Below are 16,885 nucleotides of genomic sequence, written 5' to 3'. Positions count from 1 at the left end.
CTCCTGTGCTTAAGGCTCTTCATTGGCTTCTGATTGGTTTTAGAGTATATTTTAAAATTTTAACCATTACTTACAGAGCCTTGCATGGTCAAGCTCCCTCTTACATCCAGGATCTGTTGCATGCACACATTTCTGGTCGCTCTCTGAGGTCTTCTGCCCAAGACCTTCTAACTGTTCCCAGAACACGTTATAAAACAAGAGGTGATCGTGCTTTGAGATTTGAAAGAAGAAGCCGACCCTGCCAGCCTAATTTCCTCAGGCAAGTTGTTCCAGAGCCTGGGGGCCCTGACAGCATATGCTCGGTCACCTTTTGTTCTTAGTCTGGCTCCAGGAACAGACAGGAGGCCCTTGCCAGAAGATCTTAGGCCGCGGGAGGGCTCATACGGAGTTAAAATATCTAAAATATAATCAGGAGCCAAGCCATGAATAGCCTTAAAAGTAATGAGTAAAATCTTAAAATCAATCCTAAAACAAACAGGGAACCATTGCAATGATGCTAAAACAGGGGTGATATGATCATATTTTCTTATCCTAGTTAGGAGCCGAGCAGTTGAGTTCTGTACGGTCTGTGATCTATTTAGGGTTTTCTGATTAAGGCAAGTGAAGAGGCGGTTGCAATAATCAATGCGTTTCAACAATCAACAGTTTCTGCATCTGTAACATTTAAAATAGGCCTTATTTTTGCGATATTTCTAAGGTGGTAAAAGCTGGAGTGGACCAGTTTAGAAACATGATGCTCAAAGCATAACTTATTATCGAATAGCACGCCAAGATTTCTTGCAACAGGCTTCACGTGTTGTAGCAGGTAGCCAGAAGAGAGCAGAATTTGATTGCAGAGATGTTGGGGACCTATAACCAGGATTTCTGTTTTATTGGAGTTAAGTTGTAGGAAATTATTCGACATCCAATGTTTTATGTCGGTAAGGCAGTCCTGTAATGAACTCAGCATACTAAGGTCGGTGGGCTGTACAGGTAGGTATAACTGTGTATCATCTGCATAACAATGGAAGGAGATACCATACCTGCCTATGATATCACCCAGAGGGAGCATATATATATAGAAAAAAAAATAGGTCCAAGGATTGACCCCTGAGGCACACCATAGTTGGTGGTAGAGAAAGAAGATTTAAAATTATTTATAGAGACAAAAAGACAAAAAACTTCCTATTGGATAAGTATGAGGCAAACCAGTTCAGAGCAGTACCAAATACCCCCACCCAGCGCCTCAGTCTGTTTAACAGGATGCCATGATCAATGGTGTCAAAGGCCGCACTTAAATCCAGCAGAACCAGTATTGAACATTTGCCTGCATCAGCGTTCATTAGGAGGTCATTAGTAACTTTTAAGAGTGCTGTCTCAGTACTGTGATGTTTACAGAAGCCAGACTGGAACTTTTCAAAGATACAGTTATTTTCCATTACAGCAAGGAGCTGCTTAGAAACTATCTTTTCAAGGGTTTTTGAAAGAAAAGGCAGTTTAGAGATTGGGCGGTAGTTATCAAGGATGTTGGGGTCAAGGCTAGGTTTCTTTAAGACAGGTTGTACACATGCCGTCTTGAAGTAGACCGGGACACAGCCAGTAGATAATGAGCTGTTAAAAATTAAAAGCAGGTGTGGGCTAATATAATCCAAAACTTCTATTAAAAACTTTGCAGGAATCAGATCAAGAGAGCTAGAGGAAGGCTTCATCTTCAACATAATTTCCATAAGTTCTGCCATGGTAATAGAAGAAAAGGAATTCCAAGGATCCTGGGTAGGGTGCACAACATCTAAAAAGGCAGGGTTTGGGCTAATACTGGCTCTTAATAATTCCACCTTGCTGACAAAGTGTGTTAAAAATATCTCACAATCAGCATCACAATCAGCAGAGGCACAGGGAGAGGCAGGGTTCACCAACAGATCGAGAGCCTTAAAAAGAAAACCTATTGTATGAAGATAGAAACTCTTTCATGGCCGTGAAATGGACCTGGAGACCTGATTTTTTCCATCTGTGTTCTGTTTTTCTGCATTCCCATTTGCAGCTTCTGATATCTGCATTTTGCTTTGCAGATTTTAAGTGTTGTTTGTTTTCAGAGGGGCTATGAGATCAAGGGTTAAGGAACAGAGGGAATTAAAATAGCTGACAATATCATTAGTGGAGGAGATATCAGGGAGCACATTGCTAAATGAACTGAAGAGGGCACCAAATTGAGAGGTGCTCTGCTCATTTAAACTGCGGGTTTGTTTTGATAAAGACTGGACAACACTAGCAGCCTGTAGTTCACAGTGGAAATGAATGACCTGATGATCAGATATAAAGATGTGCTTAATTTCTACAGCGGATATCTTCACACCCAAGCTAAGGACCAAGTCTAAAGTGTGGCCATAGTGATGAGTTTTGCCCGACACATGTTGAGTAAAATTAAAAGAATGAATGATACTTAAAAAATCAAGAGCAGGGAGATTCATCCGAGATTCAGAGACTCATCAACGTGAAAATTAAAATCTCCACAAATAAGGATTCTGTCCTCATATAAAACAAGATCAGATAAAAATTCAGGGAATTCCAGCATGAAGGACCAGCTGGATTGGGGGGGGGCGGTAGATGACAGCAATTAGGACTGGTGGGGGGCCACCAAGTTTGAATAAGAGCACTTCAAAAGAAGATTAATCGTTACACAGAGTTTGAGTGCATTTAAAGTGCTTTCTAAAAACAGCCACAATGCCACCCCCACGGCCACTCTCCCTGGGGCGGCTAAAATAGTCATAATCCGGGGGGCATAATTCAATAAGCTGACTGTGATCACCAGGACGTAGCCAAGATTCAGTCAGAAACATAAAGTCTAAGTCAGCAGAAGAGATAAAATCATTTAAAATGAAAGTTTTGTTTGAGAGGGATCTAACATTAAGAAGAGCCAACTCTAGTGATCTATACTGTGGTAAAGCAGACGTAACGACCTGAGGCGAGGATAAAGCTTGTATCCTAATTAAGTTATTACTATTGCTGAAACGAATGTGTCTGTCTCATTTAACAGGCCTATGCGAAGTCAATACAGGGATTTTAGGGATGCATGAGGCAGCGATGTGACAAGCCGGCCTCCCAATGTGGACTGAAGTTATAGAAGCATGGCTATATACAGTGAGGAAAATAAGTATTTGAACACCCTGCTATTTTGCAAGTTCTCCCACTTAGAAATCATGGAGGGGTCTGAAATTGTTATCATAGGTGCATGTCCACTGTGAGAGACATAACCTAAAAAAAAAAAATCCAGAAATCATAATGTATGATTTTTTAACTATTTATTTGTATGATACAGCTGCAAATAAGTATTTGAACACCTGAGAAAATCAATGTTAATATTTGGTACAGTAGATTTGTTTGGTCAAACATTTCCTGTAGTTTTTCACCAGGTTTGCACACACTGCAGGAGGGATTTTGGCCCACTCCTCCACACAGATCTTCTCTAGATCAGTCAGGTTTCTGGGCTGTCGCTGAGAAACACTGAGTTTGAGCTCCCTCCAAAGATTCTCTATTGGGTTTAGGTCTGGAGACTGGCTAGGCCACGCCAGAACCTTGATATGCTTCTTACAGAGCCACTCCTTGGTTATCCTGGCTGTGTGCTTCGGGTCATTGTCATGTTGGAAGACCCGGCCTCGACCCATCTTCAATGCTCTAACTGAGGGAAGGAGGTTGTTCCCCAAAATCTCGCAATACATGGCCCCGGTCATCCTCTCCTTAATACAGTGCAGTCTTCCTGTCCCATGTGCAGAAAAACACCCCCAAAGCATGATGCTACCACCCCCATGCTTCACAGTAGGGATGGTGTTCTTGGGATGGTACTCATCATTCTTCTTCCTCCAAACACGGTTAGTGGAATTATGACCAAAAAGTTCTATTTTGGTCTCATCTGACCACATGACTTTCTCCCATGACTCCTCTGGATCATCCAAATGGTCATTGGCAAACTGAAGATGGGCCTTGACATGTGCTGGTTTAAGCAGGGGAACCTTCCGTGCCATGCGTGATTTCAAACCATGACGTCTTAGTGTATTACCAACAGTAACCTTGGAAACGGTGGTCCCAGCTCTTTTCAGGTCATTGACCAGCTCCTCCCGTGTAGTTCTGGGCTGATTTCTCACCTTTCTTAGGATCATTGAGACCCCACGAGGTGAGATCTTGCATGGAGCCCCAGTCCGAGGGATATTGACAGTCATGTTTAGCTTCTTCCATTTTCTAACAGTGGACCTTTTTTCACCAAGCTGCTTGGCAATTTCCCCGTAGCCCTTTCCAGCCTTGTGGAGGTGTACAATTTTGTCTCTAGTGTCTTTGGACAGCTCTTTGGTCTTGGCCATGTTAGTAGTTGGATTCTTACTTATTGTATGGGGTGGACAGGTGTCTTTATGCAGCTAAAGACCTCAAACAGGTGCATCTAATGTAGGATAATAAATGGAGTGGAGGTGGACATTTTGAAGGCAGACTAACAGGTCTTTGAGAGTCAGAATTCTAGCTGATAGACAGGTGTTCAAATACTTATTTGCAGCTGTATCATACAAATAAATAGTTAAAAAATCATACATTGTGATTTCTGGATTTTTTGTTTTAGATTATGTCTCTCACAGTGGACATGCACCTACGATGACAATTTCAGACCCCTCCATGATTTCTAAGTGGGAGAACTTGCAAAATAGCAGGGTGTTCAAATACTTATTTTCCTCACTGTACCTTTCTGTGGAAACTTTTAGAAAACACCTTAAGACACATCTTTTTAGACAAGCTTTTAACTAGCTATATAGTTTTGTGTTTTAAGTGTTGTTGTTATTTGTTTATTTTATCCTATTTTTTACTATGAAGCACTTTGTGACCCCTCTGGTCTGTGAAGGGTGCTATATAAATAAAGTTTACTTACTAGGGTGGTGATGGTGCAATGGATAAGCTGCCTGCCTTTGGTGTGAGAGACCCGGGTTCAATCCCGTACTGTGATCCATCTACCATTGTGTCCCTGAGCAAGATACTTAAACCCTAGTTGTTCCAGAAGCGTGCGACCTCTGACATGTATAGCAATTGTAAGTCGCTTTGGATAAAAGCGTTAGATAAATGTAATGTACTTACTTTCTTAACTATGGAAAGTTTTACATGTCTTGTGTTTCCATTGTAGTCAGAAATGACAACATCTCAACTTGCCTCACTCACGCCTGATTCAATAAACTACATGCCCAAACCTATACGCTGGGGCATGGCACTTCATCATACTGTCATTTTTGTCACAGAGGGAACGGTAGTGGCATTCTTACACAAGTCAAAAGCAGGTCATAGGTCCAAAGTCTTAAATTTAAGATTTTGAGTCGTATGCCTTCCTGACCTGATTTAAGTAAGTTTTAATAAATAAACAACAATAATATAGATAACAATACATAAGCAACGGAGTAGACAGATTTTAGTTAATAATTTTTCCAAAAGATGCTTTGGTTTGGTGGTGTCAATAGGCTGTTTTTAAAGTTAAGTATGTGCCTCTGACCTCAACAATGAATGCATCAGGTTGTGAAAACACGAGTGGCAATACATCAATTCTGTGAAAGTACAGGAAAATAAACAACAATGTTGCACTCAACTAAAGACAAAAAGAGGGAGGAGAGGCATGTAACTATTTCATATGAAAGATCAGAATAAAAGAGCACTGACTGGTTTGGGCCAAACTCTTCTTGTACTTGTTGGAATGTATCTATTAACCATGAAATGAAACATACAGCAAGGGTACCAACAGAAACGCCCATTCTATAACTTATATAACTTATAACTTTTTTTTCCTTAATGCCTCTCTGGTACTTACATAATTGTATAATTGTTCATTTACACATTCGGCAAAACAGGTTCGGGTGACCCTCAAGTTGGCCTACAAATTAAAAAAAGTAGAATCCTTCTACCAGGAAGTAACCATGCTGCCCTCTGGTGTTGACATGTGGTAATTCAAAATTTGGTTTTGATCCGATATTAAGTAAAACCAGGTCCAGGATTACAGATGTCAGTACCAATAGCAGCATTTAAAAACCACCACAAGTCTAGTTTTTCAGATAACTTTGCAGTAGAAGTAGTATAAACGTTCTTCTGGTCACACTGAGTTTGGTAGCAACTGATACAATATCACACATGTAGCTTACTTTTTTATTCTTGAAGGGCATAATTACATATTTAGGTATTGTTAAGATAGTATCTTTCTGAGGAATGGGGGCAAACTTATGGGAGCCCAAATTTGATAAATACATTTGAATTATGCCAACAAAGAATAGATGTTCAAATTTCATTTGTTTTAAATTCCACATTTATGTATGTATTGGTTCCCATACATTATTAATTTCCATTTATGTTTTTGTTTACATTTGGTTATTTCCATATTTATTTCTTCTCACATTTCTTGGCAGCATGGCCCAGACATGTTGGCATTAGCAGTCCAACTAGGAAGTGTTAAACCCACAGATTGCATGGTTAAACCACAGGGTTGAACCTATGACATAGGTGTGTGACAGCTTCCCTTATCATAAAGGATGAGATAGCCTACATGAAAATAAATAAATACACGTGGAAATAAATATATGTGGATAAAATACAATGCAGATTTAAAAAACTGCATACATTAATAAATAAATAATATTTTAAAAGGGAAATAAACAAAAACATGCACAAGATATACAAAAGAATATATCATTATTGCACACTTTATTACTTGGCAAAATCTTAATTAAGTAATATTTATTAAAGTTTTTTTTTTAAATATTTTCTTCTTTAATTAATCACAGCTATTTGTTTTCCGTGTCCCGTGCATAGACTGTACAAAAGAAGTCCCGTGTTTTGGGTTAGTACACAGACTGTGTTAAAAAGGGTTAGTAGTAGTTGAAGTCAGACGGCGCAGCCCAAATTACGTCATCACCACGCGTCCAAGAAAGACTCGAGTCTGTACGGTCTCACACGTGAGTTAAACCATATTTTTTTGCCTTCCATAAACTGTGTTTGCATTGATTCATATTTTTCTCAGATTACGCTAAATGTGTTTTTTATATGTTCTTTAACAATTTGTTAACAACTTGTTTCAAGAAAAATCGAGCTGGTTTGTGTTGCACTTCTCGTGCTGGGACTTAGCGTGGACTCAATTCCAATGTTAGTGTTTATCTTGTCTTTAAGACCTACCTGTGTTTATGAATATGTCAGTATAACATGTCACAGCATATCGGCAACCACATTGATCACGTAAAATACGACTTTTGACATTATCTGAATCAGTAGTCAGAGGAAAACTCGACATACATTCAACAATTAAATAGGTCAGATATTCCCCTAAAATCTTTCCACCACACCATTAGGAAGTATTGGCAGATCCAAAACACAACAGTCGCTACAAAGACACAAAATACTAAATTGTAATCTTGCCTATCCACAAATAGTATAATAGTATCATTTAATTTATTTCTAATTAGTCAAATAAAGAAGTCAAATAAAGAGTTAGCCTTTTTTATGTGAATTTCGGATAGCAGTGATCTGCATCAGTGAATAATTTCAAATAATTTACTATTTGTAGGCCTATAGGTAAACAATATTCAGCATATTGATGCACTGAACACTGTGTATAAAATAATCTAATAATAAAATAAGTACAGTGTAAACCACTGTTAATACATGCTGTTGCTGTTTGGTGAATGTGGGCTTGGCCATTAAATCCTAATGATTACTTCATGTGCTCCCTAGACCCTCCCTAACAAGACCAACAAATTCTACTTGTAACTTGCATGTCACCCAAGTTATGTTGGCAAAAGCAGACGAAGGGAAGCCACAGAGAGGAGGAAGAGGAGGAGGAAAGAAGAGGAGACACCCTGCTGAAGATGGAGAAAGTGGAGACAGGAAGCGGAGGGGAGGTGAAGAAGACGACAAGGGCCAGGGAGACGGTGGCAAGACGCGCCTGGACGCCCTGAGTGTGGGTTATTTCCGCAGAGTTGGGGAAAGACTCAGTGAAGGCTTTGAAGATAATGAGGAGAAAGGTGAGAAGGATTATTTTTCTAGAGATCTGAGCAAGCAGTTGACTGTGTGCAGCAGAAAGGCACATTACAGTAGTACAGCTCTATTATTTTGCTCTCTTATTATCCCATTAATCTGCCTTTCACATAGTTTAGCTGCCAAATTTCAAAACAGTCAAACTGAATGAAACGCTTTCTTTTAATCATCATATTATAACAGGGTTGTGAATAAAAAGCAGTTTGTGACTGCCTTCTGCTACATAGCACACAGTATACAACAGTCATAAAATGGTAAACTGAAGTAAACTATGTTGTATGGATTAGTGCTGAGGATGAATCTGGATTTACAGTTTGACTGACAAGTGCTTAAAGTGTATCTTAAAGCTTTTTTTAATGATCAGATTGGTGAGACAACTCATCAACTGGATGTTCACTGATGCACAGAGTTGGATGTAACCATTCCTGGCATTAGAGGAGGGCGTGCCTTTACATGCACGAAAGTAACCAGGCTACAGTCAGCTTTCTCCAGTAGGCTCATTTCTTAAATTTCATGTAAACGAGAAACCTGGTTACTGTATAGGGGAGTTTTTGCATTCCCCCCCCAAATCTAAGGTTAGAGTATGCTGTACAGATTGTAAAGGCCCCTGAGGCAGATTTGTGATATTGGTGCTATATAAATAAAATTGACTTAAGTAGAGACACCAGATTTGTCCCAGGTATATTTCTCCTGGAGAACGTTGTTTTCTCTGCCATTGTATACTGTACGTCACCAGGTTTATAATCTGCTTTTTACAAGTAACGCTTAGCAAAGGATGAAAGGAGAGATAATTAAAGAGCGATGCATTCTCATATTTAAAACTAGAAGGGCACTTGGAGAGCGCAGACTTACGCCGACCTATCTTGCAATGTCAATGGAAGTGAAAAATAGTTTAAGCAAATGAGCGAGGATGTGAGGAATCTATAAAGTCAGTAGTGTAGGGAGTGGATGAGTGAAAATGTGCTGTGTGGATGTTTTGCTGTCAAAACAAAGAATAGGAAACCAGGCACCACATCGCCAAAATGTGAGATGATGTTCGCCCAAGGACCCGCTGCTGCTCTGGCTTATATGATGATTACCCTACCAGTTAGGTCTGGAGACAGAGCAAATCATCAGCAGTGTAAACCAAGCAGAGTAGCCGTCACGCCATCTCTAATTTTTTCTGTCTTGTCTCTTTATGTTTCCATTATAGAGATGTTTGTGGAGAATGTTCTCACAGAAGTTAAAGGTAAAGCCGCCCTGGTGGCGATGGACCGGACAGGGAGCATCACTCTGCAGCGGCTGCTCCCACTGTCCAGTCCTGACCAGGTGGGGGAGGTCCTGGCTGAACTGGGTGGAGAATTGGGGTCAGAGTTTAAGACGGTGTCCTGTGATCGGTGCGGCGGCCATGTAGTGGAGAGCGCAGTCAGACAGATGTCCAGGTGTATAGGTGAGATCACGTGTTTCATTTCTGAGTGGTTTACTGCTCGTTACTGTATAAACTGCTTTGTAGTAAACAGCTGAAGTCACACAAAACCAGCATTAACCGTCCATCCTTTGTATTCATGGACTTTTAGAGAAGGAGCCGTCTGCTACCACAGAAGAAGAAGGCGAGGAGAGTTGTGGAGTGTTGGAGGCGCAGGTGTTGTCTTTAAGTCAGGTGGTGAGAGACAACAGCGCAGAGTTCATCAAACATGTTCATGGCTCACACGTCGTCCGCACACTGCTACATGTGCTGGCAGGCTGCCTCGGACCCCCCCGCACTGAGTCTCGTCCAGGTACGCACACACACTAACTAAAAAATATTTCTAGTGCAAGTTATTTTATTGTCATATGTACAACAGTTAAATGAAGGCAGTTGTTGGCTATGAAATTCTTCAGCAATGCTCAAACAATATGAAAATCAAGCAAGTCTGAGACATACAACATAAAATTGTGCCGAAGTTTAATATATAGGAATAGAATATAAAATCAAATATAAAACAAAAGAAATGTGTGGATGACTTTGAGACTGAAGAAAACTTAACAAAATAATGATTCTCAGTTACAGGGAGCATCTGTATTTGTTTGATATCTAAGCGGACAATAATGATGTCCTTGTGTAAGTCCCACTGAATCTGAAAATGTGTGTATAATGTCTGACTGAGTTATGACTCTGAGAAGGGCTATGAATTACGATGCAAATTGCTGTAATCTGGCCCTAAGGGTTTTCAAATACTCCATGAACTCCGCTACAGCTCCCACTTCTTTTCTTTTCTTTTTTTTTCAGGTGCAAAAGAACGCAACATTCCTCCTCAGCTGACAGACTTTGAGATTCCCACGTCATTTTGGTACGAGCTGAAAAGCCTTACAGAGACATTGATGGACAACATTAATCGTGAGTCATCTTTCATCAAACCCAAGCATATGCATCGTCTTAATCTTCATAGTTTTTGCAAGAACAAAGAAGACTATATTATACTTTATCACAGAAGGAAGAATCTAGTATTGCAAGGCAAAGGGTGTTATCTGTTTTTATTTTAGGTTGGCTGGGTGCAATATGTGTAAATTAGTGCTGCAGCTAATGATTATTTTCACTGTCGATTATTCTGTAGGTTATTTTCTCGATTGATCGATTAGTTGTTTAGTCTATAAAATGTCAGAAAATGGTCAGTCAACATACTAATATACAACAACTAATCAATTAATCGATTAATTGTTGCAGCTGTAGTGCAAAGACAACAGTTTTTGAATTGATTTACTTCCTTTGTTATTGCTATTGCCATTATACATTTTTGGGTTTTTTTTGTTTGTTTTTTATGACTTATTATTTCAAAGAAACATGTATGTACTTAGTTCCTTAGTAGTTCTGTTTTTTTCCATATTTATTTTAATGTAGTTTAAGAAACATCTTCCTGTTTAGTTTTAGCTATAGTTTGGAAGCCAGAAAGAGGAATGTGTGCAGTAAACATTTTGAATGCTTAAAAGGGAGGATTTCAAATCTGGCAGATATCCCCAATTTAACAAACACTGTCAGCGGTGCTGCCTCCCTCTTTTTGTACTCTGCTGGCTGCTCTGACATTTTTCATGGAACCAGAAAAACATTTAAGCCTGTTAAATGCCTAAACTCATAGGAGAGTCAAAAGGGAAGTGCTCAAGGGCAGCTGTTTGGAATAGCACTCAGTCTAGATTGTGTGTAGAATTTATATGATAAATCCAGCCTTGCAGTTTTAATATCAAAACAAAATGAAGTAGTCATTAAATAGCCTTGGGGTGTGTGCAGAGAACCCTAAGTGGCTATTAACGGAGCTGTCCTGCACAGGGACAAAAGAAACTCTGTTTTGTCCACAATTTGGATGGAGGCTGTCACAGCAGGGGCTATTAAATACAAGTTTTACAAGCATCATGATGTAAATTCTGTTCAAATGAGAGACTTAATGCACTGTGATGCGAGTATTGAGGTAAACAAGTGCTATCCTGTAACTTTGGCACACGTTTCCTGCTTTTGGTTAGTAATTATCAGGGAACAAATATCAGCCTGTAAAGGATTTGCCTGTCAAGAAAGGATATTCTCTGTGTATTTGTTCACACTTTTGACTTGACATTCCTGCCTCAGATTTCACGCTATTGCACTGATCTATATTCGGTGGCAGCGACGGGCAAAGAAGCATAGCAATGTGCCCCCAAAGGCAGCGAAGAAGAAGACTGCAAGCTAGAAAATGTGGATGTAAACAATAATTTATTTTAAATATTCAAAAAATTTACTTTGCAAATGTGTTAATAGGAATGCAATCTGGCTAAAAGCTATAGTGGACTTTTCAGGCCGATATTTGTTTTTTAAAGAATTCTGACCACGATAACTACTGAGCAAAACATTTTTCATATAAAAAACCTACTTGTCAGTGCTCTCTAGTAGGCAATCTATGTAACGGTGACTCTGATCCTTGTTTGACATTTCTATCTGGTGAGAAACACTGAATGTAAATATATCTTTAAATGGTACTCTTTAAATTGGCAGAAAGTTTTAAGAAGTATTCTTCTATCCCGTTGTGTCTCTTCCATTTCCAGTAAGTGTGACAGATGCGGCTGCCAGTGCAGTGTTCCAGATCATGTTAACTGTGTGTCACAGAAAAAGGCCCAAACTCTGCAAACAGCTCCTTAAACGCATCATGGAGTACCTGACAAGTCGCAGCGCCGCTCCAGGAGTTAGGTCAGAGATGACCCTTGTACTGTTTTTCCTTTTGTCCAAGAATGAGTCGCTATGCTGTGAAATGTTATGTAACCGCTGGTTTTGTTTTTGCATTCCTCTCAGTCCGCTTCTGGTCTTTCTGAAGGACCAGGCCTCCAGTCGCCTCATTGAGACGATGATACAGTTATCCAACAAGTCCCTTCTCCGTGACCTCTACAAGAACCACCTCAAGGGTCAGCTAGTTGACTTGGCCCTCCATCCTATTGCGAACTTCCCTGTACAGAGGCTAACTGCAGCCACAGCCAAATACAAACTGGTTGGTCATGATGTCTGCATGTCACATGGTGCGGGATTAAAAAAGGATTCTGTAATTGCAAGGGTGTATCTTTTTTCTCTCTCTCTTTCTCTCCGTAGTTCCTGAGGTTGTCTGATGAGCTGATTCAAGGTGTGGAGGCCATCCTGGCCACCGGTCACATGGGTGTGATCATCCAACTGGCAGAAAGCTGTGCAGAAAGTGAAGTGAAACAGGAAGAATTGATGCAGTGTCTCCTCCGTGTAAGTGTTTCCAATTGAGATGTAAAGGTCCACATGGGTCTTAAATCAATATAACAATACCCTTGGTTCTATTTATTTCGCCTTCTTTATGACTGAAATCAAAAGTGCATAACAACATAATAAAGGTACTCGGTGTTTGATTTATGGGTAATGGAAACCCTGTTGATGTGCTGCCTCCCAGGCGTTCCACTGTGCTGAGCCCGGCTCTCGACACGTCAGCTGCCTCCCTCTCTTCATGTCCCTGCTCACCTATGAGGTGTATTACCACTCTGACACAGCAGAGGGCAACATACAGACGGAGGTAAACAACTGAGAGAAGTCAATTCAAAACATTTGTGGCTTAATTGTAATGTTGACATTTAAATTCAATTACTATAGCATAGCTGCACCACAAACCCCAAACCCTTTGAAAACTGGATGCACAATATTGATATGGGGGGAAACGTTGCAGATGCACTGAGGTGCAGTTCTGGTGTCCTTCTGTAGTGGTGTTCTTCAAGAATTTCCCTTGGGGATAGATAAAGTACTTCTCATTGATTATCTCTAGGTCCCGTTGTCCTCCATCTGTTACCATGGTTCCCGACTGGTCCAGGCACTGGCCAGGTTCAAGGAGCGCTCACTCCTCCTCAGCAGCCTGCGCACTCTAACCCCGGCTGACCTCCTGACGTTAGCCTCTGACCCCTCAGGCAGCCACGTCCTCCAGGCCCTCATCACCACATCCAGCGACAAGGGAAGAGGCAAGATCCTCAAGAGACTGGAGGTACGAGTGCAGGGGCCTTATTAGAATATTATTCAATAGGAAGCTGTTAGTGGTTACTGCATTGCAGTTTTAAATACTACTACTGACTATTAACTTTATTCAGTAGGAATAGCAACATGCTTTAATAAAAAGTGTAGTGGGATTCTATATTTCCCTTACTGTCAACCCATCACATGACCAAACCAACAATGCATTGATCCTAGTATCATCTGTGCATCAAAAGCCTGATGCATCTTTTTCCTCTGTGCACTGGGCGACATGTTCTTTCATTAGTGTTAACATGAGCACTGTAGTTTATGAAGAGTTGATCTGACATACACCTGTTCCTGCTGCCATAAATACTCATTTGCGCACCAAATCAGCAGCTAAAAATAGTCCTCAGTATATTCTCTAGTTACTGTTTGCTGAAAACTACAGCAACCAGCTGTCTTTAAAAAAAAAAAAAAAGTATATATTTGAAACATTTTTTATGTGATCATGTAAACAAATGCATCTTGGGGCTGAGAGCCACAGACAGGCTGAGGAAGTTAGAAAGTACTGAGAGGCAGACCCATTCTTTCTTTTAATGGGATTTATGAAACAATAACGCAAAAATACAATATCAGCTGTATTCATTAATATGCGTTAGTCTGTTGGTTCTTTGTTGAGGGATTGAATTTCACAGAAACTGCAGCTGTCCACTGCCAAGAGACAAACTGGAGCTTTCTTCAAACGCTGCTGCTGCTTCTTATAATTATTCTAAATATGCTTCCAGTCTCTATGTAGCCTCTACTCTCTGGAGGAGACGGTAAAATAAATTTCCCCCTAAAAGAGAGACCAGTGTGAAACCAGTGTGAAAGTGAAACCAGAACTTCTGGGTTCTGATCCAGGAGTAACCCCATTGAATCATATCAACATTTGTAACAAAGCTAATAAATAAAATACAGCCTCACAACACAACATTTCTACAGTACATTGTGACATATCTTTAGCCTAATACAATTGTTAATTGTTAATTGTATAATAGCATCGTTTATTCAGCATTTGTTTTTTTTAGAGACCTTAACGAACACCCAGGGTGAAAAACATCTCAACACATTAAAAACTCATAAGAAGTGGAAGTAGAGAGACAATAAGTACATCAAAATTACTTCAAGTATATTAACATATCAGACTACTGGATGTCATTGTAATTGTGTTCCCTGTACTCAATTCTTCCATGTGAGATAGTTTGCGTTAGTGTGGAGAAGTGACGTATTATTAAAAACTGTAGTTGATTCTTTTTAACTGTCCTATGTAGGGCTGACCCCAAATAGTCGAAGATTCAATGCTTCGATGGGCGGAGCCTGATACGACTGTCTATCTCACAGTCGAAGCTTCACAACGAAGCAAGGATCATGCCAATTTGGCAATATGGGGGTGCTCAACATCTGATTTTACATAGAACTACCAGTTTTCTCCCAATAAGCTATTTTACAGCCTATTACAATATACTTTTCAACGCTTAATGCTGTAAATAAACATGTAAAAAGAATAAAACTTTCTATAAAGGTTTTTAAAGTGCGTAAATAAATCCAAAATTGTAACCCTAACCCTGAGTTCTCAGTGCGCATGTGTAGGCATAGCGTGCATGTAGCGGCAGTCAGATGAGGAACACTTGCTGAAGAGACTGAGCCCCAGCTTCACTGGTGTTATGCCGACTTGTCCGCACCTCGCGGGACTTTTGGATAATGTATCACCGTTGATAAACCACACAAAGAATATTAGATCCTTTTTAAATAGCCGGCTACTTGAAATAGGCCTGCGAGGAACTGCAACTGCATGCAGTTGTCGGCAGCATGCACACTAAACTCTGCACAAGACCGGTGAATGGCAGGCGAGAGAGAGAGAGAAAAAAAGGTCTTCAATAAGCCTAAGTTTAGCTGGAAATTTACAGTGTAAGTTGAATGAATAGAGACTAGAGCGCTGCAGCTTCTCAAGATTAAAGTGGAGCTACCCTCATTTAGTGAATAAATGAAATGAATCAATAAACAGAGGTCGCACGCCTCTGGAGCAACTAGGGGGTTAAGTGTCTTGCTCAGGGACACATTGGTGGATGTTTGAACCCGGGTCTCTAACACCAAAGGCATGTGTCTTGTCCACTGCTTCATTACCACTCATAGATAGATAGATAGATAATATTTTTTCATGGATCATCACTATTTTTCCATTTTTACCATTTGTCCTCCCAGGGCCAGTATGTTCAAATGGCCTGCTCCAGGTTGGGTAGTCGGGTGCTGGAAGCTGTATGGAACAGTGCTTCAGTCAGTCAGAGGCAAAGCATCGCACAGGAACTAGGTAATAAGACAAAAAAAACACAAATCCTGATATTTTTTTTTTTCTTTGCCTGTAGTTCGTATTCCCGCTAACAACCTCCTCCTCCCATCTCGCCCTCCCTTCCAGTGCCGAGTGAAAGCCAGCTGAGGTCAGATCAGTTTGCTCGCCATGTGTGGGCCAAATTTGCCCTCTCACACTTCATTCACAGAAAACCCCACTGGCAGGAAATACAGACCGGCGAGTCCAAGAAGCGGAAGCTCTTCAGTGACATTCTTGAGTAAAAAAAAAAAAGATAAACATATTTAAATAATCACTTTTGTTTTGTTTTTTTTTGTTTTTTTAAATGAGATTGGATAAAAACAATAAAACCTTTTATTAGTGTGTTTATTATCAACTCGGATCCTTTGAAATGGCAATGGAGTTCTATTCACATTTTTAGTGTGTGATGTATGGAGCATAGTGGCCACTAAGGGGTGCTAGTGTAATGTTTAGATTTATTGTGAATCTTATTCTCCCAATGGTCCATATCTTCAAATGAAGAGAGAAACTCAAATATGCTGAAATGTGTGAACATAAGAGAAACTGAAACACTGAAGACAAAAAGCTGACAGTTTTTTAAAGTTTGTTTTTATTTGGTTTGTTAGTGATGTTGCTAAATAATAGTGACAAAAATAACAGTGGAGAAGAAGCACAGGGCCAGAAGCCACTCTGCTGGACAGCATGTTTTATCAGTGTAGCAACAACAACAAAGGCCAGCATTCCCCTAAATGTATTGTCAATTCATATAGTTTGATTTGACAACATAGGATGCATTTTTCCATACTAGAAATACTATACTGACAGTTTCCCAATATGTAAGGTGTAGACTGCCATATTTATAACATCCAGGGGCCTTTCTACATTATTTTAACCAATTTTAACAAAGAAATTTATTCATATTCAATCCCAAGTTCTTGAGGCAAAATAGTCATGTTGACGTGTGAGGCAGAAAACTAAAAATCATTATACGTAGTTCTCCCAAATTTTACTTTTTAGAAAAGTCTGTTGAGACTGATTCAACAGAGAGGTGCTGATTCAACTGTTGTGAGGTTGTGTTGGGTTGCTCAATTGAT

General features: G+C 40.0%; 1 protein-coding gene across 2 annotated transcripts; it reads left to right on the top strand.

Moving 5' to 3' along the window:
* The first annotated feature begins 6,864 nt into the window (after positions 1-6,864).
* On the top strand, positions 6,865-16,167 carry LOC119902513 (nucleolar protein 9). Of its 2 annotated transcripts, none has more exons than XM_038718748.1 (12): positions 6,865-6,941; positions 7,714-8,003; positions 9,209-9,445; positions 9,573-9,773; positions 10,265-10,372; positions 12,043-12,184; positions 12,287-12,479; positions 12,578-12,718; positions 12,900-13,019; positions 13,266-13,478; positions 15,689-15,794; positions 15,900-16,167. In XM_038718748.1, the coding sequence occupies exons 2-12, from the start codon at positions 7,769-7,771 to the stop codon at positions 16,052-16,054; spliced, it is 1,851 nt and encodes a 616-aa protein (XP_038574676.1). In that variant the 5' UTR covers positions 6,865-6,941; positions 7,714-7,768; the 3' UTR covers positions 16,055-16,167. The 2 variants fall into 2 exon arrangements, with proteins under 2 accessions (XP_038574676.1, XP_038574677.1); XM_038718749.1 differs by lacking the exon at positions 6,865-6,941 and adding an exon at positions 7,114-7,128.
* The last annotated feature ends 718 nt before the right edge of the window (positions 16,168-16,885 follow it).

Source organism: Micropterus salmoides, unplaced genomic scaffold (genome assembly GCF_014851395.1).
Source record: "Micropterus salmoides isolate LMB-PRFRI ecotype aquatic unplaced genomic scaffold, ASM1485139v1 Ms_hic_scaffold_14, whole genome shotgun sequence".
Taxonomy (NCBI): domain Eukaryota; kingdom Metazoa; phylum Chordata; class Actinopteri; order Centrarchiformes; family Centrarchidae; genus Micropterus; species Micropterus salmoides.
Note: the sequence above shows the minus strand (reverse complement) of the source record. Positions and strands in the feature narration are given on the sequence as shown.

What these genes read in the sequence shown, in the direction of transcription:
- LOC119902513 (XM_038718748.1), top strand. Translation starts at nt 7,769, where the DNA reads ATGTTGGCAAAAGCAGACGAAGGGAAGCCACAGAGAGGAGGAAGAGGA. An exon ending in CCACAGCCAAATACAAACTG is followed by an intron (nt 12,480 to 12,577) that starts GTTGGTCATGAT and finishes TTCTCTCCGTAG; the next exon opens with TTCCTGAGGTTGTCTGATGA. An exon ending in AAGCATCGCACAGGAACTAG is followed by an intron (nt 15,795 to 15,899) that starts GTAATAAGACAA and finishes CCTCCCTTCCAG; the next exon opens with TGCCGAGTGAAAGCCAGCTG.